Raw genomic sequence first — 6,177 nt, forward strand, 5'->3', positions numbered from 1 at the left:
AGAGGAGCTTAGTGAGGCCATTTATGTAGTTTTGGTTTGTGTAATTATAGTCCTAATTTACAATATTATGGCAAGCGATCCATCCACAAAGGAAGTTTTTAAAGGCGGGTAGAGAGAGAATACCATAATGACCGGGATTGGTCATGATCTCGTCGAAGGCCGAGTAGAGGTCCAAGAAGACGAAGCTGGCATTGGGCAAGAGGTGCTGAAGAGACTCGCTTAACCGGCCCAGAGAGTTAGTGTAATTGCGGGTAATGTCGTTCACCCATGCCATACACCCTCGCTCGTCCAATGATTGTCCGCGGCCGGCAAAATACTTGATGTTGGGGCTGCATCCCATCATGCCTACACCGCTTATCATAAAATTGCGCGCCCCCGTGTCGTACAAGAACTTCACGATAATTAATTAGAGATTAATGAGCGGATGCAAAATTGAAATAAAATTAATTAGAGTATCAGTCAGCAAAATATTAGAGTATTAGACTCGCTTAACCGGCCCAGAGAGTATTAGACTCGCTTAACCGGCCCAGAGAGTATTAATTAGAGTATTAGACTCGCTTAACCGGCCCAGAGAGTTAGTGTAATTGCGGGTAATGTCGTTCACCCATGCCATACACCCTCGCTCGTCCAATGATTGTCCGCGGCGGCCGGCAAAATACTTGATGTTGGGGCTGCATCCCATCATAGAATTGCGCGCCCCCGTGTCGTACAAGAACTTCACGATAATTAATTAGAGATTAATGAGCGGATGCAAAATCTCTGCTCATAAGTACCAGGAAAGGGGTTAAAAAGATAAGGTTTGAGAAGAAAAGAGCCTGTATAGAAGAGATTAAAGAGCTTGAAGACAGGGTGGACAATGGAGATGATACAGCTCAGAGGAAGCTAAAGGACACGAGAGCCAAACTCCACAAGCTTGAAGACCAAGAACTGGAGGAAAGCTCCCTCTTCTTCAGGGAATGGTGGGCTGGGAAAGCAGATAGACCATCTAAAGAGATGTTCCAAATGCTCAAAGTAAAACATGCAGCGGACACAATCCCCCCCATGAAAGACAGCTCAGGCAATCTATTGCTAAAGGATGAAGACAATAAAGCCTGGATAGCACAGCATTTCCAAACGCTCCTCACAGAAACTACCACCTCGGATGAGGAACAAACGGGGGCCACTAAGGTTATTGAACAGAGCAGACGCAAAACTGTACCTGAGCAACAAGCCCATTGGCTGGACAAAGCAATCACAAGAGAGGAAATTGCAGCCATTGACATGCTCAAGGTCAAGAAATCGCCCAGCAAAGATGGCCTCCCAGCGGAATTCTTCCAAACCTTCAAAGAATTTCTGATAGAGCCCCTTCTCAAAATCTGGAATAAAGCCCTCCTCTTCGAAGCCCTCCCCTAGACTGTCAATGCAGGAATCATTAAACTTATACACAAAAAAGAGGACAGGGACATTATAAGCAACTGGAGGCCGATCACTCTCCTCAATAGCGCTTACAAGATCTTTGCCAAAGCTCTTGCTTTAAGGCTGAAAGATCATATGAATGATTGGATAAGACAGGAACAGAAGGGATTTATTAAAGGAAGGTTCATTCTGGACACTATAATCACGCTTTGGGAAACTATGGAATATGCAGAAGAATCAGAGCAGGATTACATTTTCTTTAAAATAGACTTTGACAAAGCCTATGATAGACTTAGATGGGACTATATGCTGGATGCTCTGAAACACATGGGTTGTGGCCCTAGATTCTGTAGCATGGTTAAAACCTTATTGGGCAATGCTTCTGCTCATGTTTGTGTCAATGGAGATTTGACACAAGCCTTCAAATTGTCAAGGTCCATCAGGCAAGGCTGCCCTCTGGCCCCCCTTCTGTATGCAATAGCGGCGGATGGACTCAATTGGCTTATCCATGACAGAATAAGCAAAGGTGATCTGAAAGGTATTTTACTTGGTAATGGAGAACAGGTGTGCACGGAAATGTTCGCAGATGACTCCAATGCTCTTGTGGAAAATGAAGAGAACAGCATAGACACCTTTTGGGAATGTCTGCAAACCTACTGCAAGGCCTCTGGCTCAGTGATCAACCACAACAAAACAGGGATCAGAACCAGCATTCAGCCCCCGCCTAACTGGCTCCTACAAGAAGGATGCAAGGTTATCCAGGATGGTGAAATTATTAGGATTCTTGGAATACCTATGGGATTCAGAGTGTCTCTAAGGAAAAGATGGCAATGGGTCATGCAAAAACTTGAAGTCAAGCTAAAAAAATGGCAAAATAGACAACTGAATATGGCAGCCAGGAAAATGGTGCTTAACCACTGCATCATTCCAACTGCAATCTACTTCTTGAGCTGTTGGAGACCTCCTGAAGAAGATGTGAAGATGTTCTTGTCCCTTTGCAGGAACTTTCTCTGGGGAGGAGACCCGTGGGTAAAGAAAGTGGCCAAAGTGAAATGGGAAATCTGCTGCCTCCCCACTGAGCTTGGAGGATTGGGAATTCTAGACATAGTAGAATTAGCTGACAGACTGGCAGCCAAATGGATTCTGAGAGGATTAATGCACCAGGACAAGAGTTGGGCGTGGCTTCTCAACAGGAAAAATCACATGTTTGCTCTTAGAGGCCAACATAGATGGAAAAACCTCCCCCATCTAACCATTATTGGAAGCAAACACGGGATAAACCCAAAAGGATCGGAACTGGTGGTTTCGATATGGAAGGCCTGGGGGAAGGTGAAAGGGCAGTTGGAATTAGCCACGGCCCTTAAAGATTTGCTGGGTTTGCATCCTCTCGACTCCATATGGTGGCCTGCCCTTGATCTGCCACCAACGGATTCTCAAGATTTGGAAGAGGCTCTGAAGCTGCACAACATGGGCATTAAGATATGGGCAGACCTGTGGGACAGAGAAAAGAAAACATGGCTAGCAAGAGCGGATCTCATAGCTAAACACAACCTCTCAGACTCACAGCTGGACACTGTTGGGAGAAGACTGATGCTATGGCAGAGGGAAGACTGGTGGCTAATGACAATAGAGGTCCCCCCCAAGTTGAAAGCCTTCCAGTGGAAATCCCAAAGGTACATCTGGCCTATCCCTCCCATAGTCTCCTCCCCTCCTGTCCATCGGTTTCTTAACCAAAGATGGAGTATCCTCAAAGACAGAAGACAATGGTATTTTCTCTTTAAGTCCTTATGGGGGAAACATGTGGAACCTAAGAAAGCCTGCCTAGCTTGGCTTATCATGTACAGAGCCATCTGGACTCAAAAAAAGGCTCTTGCTATCGGGAAGGGCAATGGTACTTGCAGCAGATGCAACAAAGAAGAAGATGATGTCCACATATTTCTTTTGTGCCCTGCCATAGAGCTAATGGTTAAGAAACTTAATGAATATGTGGCTAGTTGGGGGCAAACATCACTGTCATGGAAATATCTGCTTATTGGTGATTCAATAGGATGCTCTACGGAGCTGTGGACTGTAATTAGAACAGAGATCCTCTGGTTCTTTTGGCTTGAAAGACTAGCGGCCTTATACAATGGCAGTACTCGGAATACTAACACCCTCAAAAGTCAGCTCACCTCCGCTGGAGAGAGATTCTACCTGAAGAAGCTCACTGCCATTGAGACCAAAATTTCAAGAGCCAAAGTCCAGATTGAAAGGTCGGCCATGAACATTCAGGCGAAGTTGAAGCTACTACAGCTACAAGAAAAGAGAGAGCAACTCGTCAAGATTGATCTCTCCTATGTTCTAAAGCTCCAGTACCTATAGGAAGCCATCTTGTAACTCAGTACTTTGGTTATCTGTAATCCCCCATGAATCCCGGTATGTAACCTATAGGAAGCCATCTTGTAACTCAGTAATTTGGTAATCTGTAATCCCCCATGATTCCATGTATCAGGAGCTTGGCCATAGCTAATTCTCCGACTCTTGTAACCTGTATTGTCTTTTTTCAGTAATGAAAATGCCTTTTATTGAAAAAAAAAATGAGATACTGAGCACTTGGAGAACTGCCCTCGCTGGATCTTTGATAATTTTGCATTGTGCGCTTGTATCGATCATTTCATGTATTGTATTAATTAGAGTATCAGTCAGCTGCAGCTGCATCGCGCACCAGCGGGCGAGTGCAGGTGGGCTTGATGCATGCATTAATGAGCTGAGATTAAGAAATTGATTTCGCACAAATTACCCGGATAGTATCGGCAACCTTGTCCACGACGAGGGGTAGCAAGTTCATGATTTCTGCATGTGTAAATCCGGCCACGACCAAACCAGAAATGTCATTTCCACCGATTTCTATGAAGCAAGTAGCTTCCGCTACAGTTGATGGATCCGGGAAAGTGGTCACGCCTCCTTTCAAACCTAAAAGTAAAATAAATATTAACCAATATGTGGCTTTTGCTGGTTATACGTAGGTTATAATATGATTTCTCTACAAGCATTATCAACCCATGTTCTTGCTTAGAAAATTATCCTCAGACTGGACTGTGAGAAGTGTGTACCTGCTTCCACAAATTGCAAGAAGGTCCGATGCCATTGTAATTGAACGTCTAGTGTGCAGGTGGTATAAGGGATAGTCCCAAGCTCTACAGAGTAGGAGTAATTGAGAGCTGTGGCGCTGCCCACTGCGTAGTTTACACCGTGAGAGAAGTCCGTCCCGACAAAGTCCAAGAGAGGTGGCAAGAAAGGGAGGCCCAGCGACTGCACTGCAACACCATAGCCCTCCCCCACACACACACACATACACACAAAAAAACAAAATATGTACTTGTTAGAGGATTAACACCGCCTTGATATACTTGTGCAGGTGTCGTGATGCAGTAATACCAAATGCAACGTCTACTTGCCTATACAATCAATGATTAAACGACCATCCGAGAAGCGTTGCGCCCCAGCTTTGAAGTAGGTTCTTCCATAGGGAAGGAAAGACGGTGATAGGAAGGCCGGGTTCCATGTTCTCACGAGGTTGCCTGTGTCCGAGAGAGAGTCCCCAAACGCAAACACAACCGAGGGGCACCCAACATGAGGCGGAGTTGAGGCGGCATGGCAAATGAGCACCAACATGAATAATACTATTTGGAAACGCGGCCAAAAGCTGGCCATAATTACATGGTGACCTGAATAACCCATGCCAAAATCCCTGCCCTCACTCTCTATATTACACCACTTACTTATAGCTGATCCAAAAGGCGTGATGCGGATGAAACCAAAGCGGCTGCCGGGGCTCCATCATTCACAGCCTCTAAGTGATTAGGGTAGGTGAGGAGTCTTTCGAAAGCAACTATACAGGAGGGCCGCAGGTCCTTATTAGTGGGAGCCTGCTTATCGGATCATGTACGAAAGGAAAGGCAAGGTAAAACACACGGTGTAACCAGGTGATCTGTAGAACTCTGTCGCAAGGTCATTTGTAGTCTTCATGGATGCCTTCAGAAACTGTAGATCATCATATATTTAAGCAAAGCACAACACAAGAAAATGGCACATGTTGATGGGAGCTCACAAGGGTTGATTAGTCCCCCCCCCCCCTTTTGTATTATGAAGATTTTATACACAAACCTTACTCACTAGGCAATATCTGGTTGATTACCCCTTGTATTGTGAAATTTTATACACAAACCTTACTCACTAGGCAATATCTGGTTGATTAGTCCCCCCCTTCTTATGAAGATTTTATACACAAACCTTACTTCTGGATTGGGTGGGTGTGTGGGTGGGTGGGTGGTGGAGTATTGAACTCACTCCCTTACTTAGGGGAAGCGGTGAACATTGAACTCACCCCTGCTGGATATGAACACTCTATCAGCTATTCGACTGGAGCTCGATAATTGCCTAGCTATCGTTTTACAAAAGAAAATCACTTAATCTACATCACATCACATGACCAGAATTTAGGAAAACTGGAATTTAGCAAAACTGGCTAAGATTTTAAGTATTTGAAGGAATGATTTTTTAATATAAAACTGGCATATAGTAAAACCCAATATAGCTAAGAGTTGTCTTTACAGGTAATGCCCATAATCAATGTTAGAGAATAACACTGTACCCACCCACTAATAAAAAAAGACAAGTTGGAGTACAATGGTTTTCCTATTTAAAATCTTATTATTGACTGGTCTTTAGAACTAAAAACTTATAAGTTTTATCGATTTACAAAAAAGGAGTTGCAAATTACTCGCTTTAAATTGTGATGAC

The 6,177-nt window shown here is 44.3% G+C and overlaps 1 protein-coding gene across 1 annotated transcript; it reads right to left on the bottom strand.

Annotated features, from left to right (window-relative positions):
- Positions 1 to 3,969: 3,969 nt before the first annotated feature.
- Positions 3,970 to 5,088, bottom strand: LOC147612262 (GDSL esterase/lipase At1g28570-like). Its single transcript, XM_086784194.1, has 3 exons — positions 4,833 to 5,088; positions 4,488 to 4,691; positions 3,970 to 4,347 (listed from the first exon to the last, which is right to left on the bottom strand). Exons 1-3 carry the CDS (start codon positions 5,086 to 5,088, stop codon positions 4,148 to 4,150), a joined length of 660 nt encoding a protein of 219 aa, XP_086640320.1. The 3' UTR covers positions 3,970 to 4,147.
- Between the last annotated feature and the right edge of the window lie 1,089 nt (positions 5,089 to 6,177).

Source organism: Cibotium barometz, chromosome 46 (assembly GCF_041138505.1).
Source record: "Cibotium barometz isolate CiBa-2024 chromosome 46, ASM4113850v1, whole genome shotgun sequence".
Lineage (NCBI taxonomy): Eukaryota > Viridiplantae > Streptophyta > Polypodiopsida > Cyatheales > Cibotiaceae > Cibotium > Cibotium barometz.

Bases quoted from the DNA above. Each gene is read 5' to 3' on its own strand.
- LOC147612262 (XM_086784194.1), bottom strand. From the start codon at position 5,088: ATGGCCAGCTTTTGGCCGCGTTTCCAAATAGTATTATTCATGTTGGTG. The intron at 4,692-4,832 runs GCAAGTAGACGT...ATGGTGTTGCAG, and splicing joins TTTAATCATTGATTGTATAG to TGCAGTCGCTGGGCCTCCCT. The intron at 4,348-4,487 runs GTACACACTTCT...TTTTACTTTTAG, and splicing joins CTTGCAATTTGTGGAAGCAG to GTTTGAAAGGAGGCGTGACC.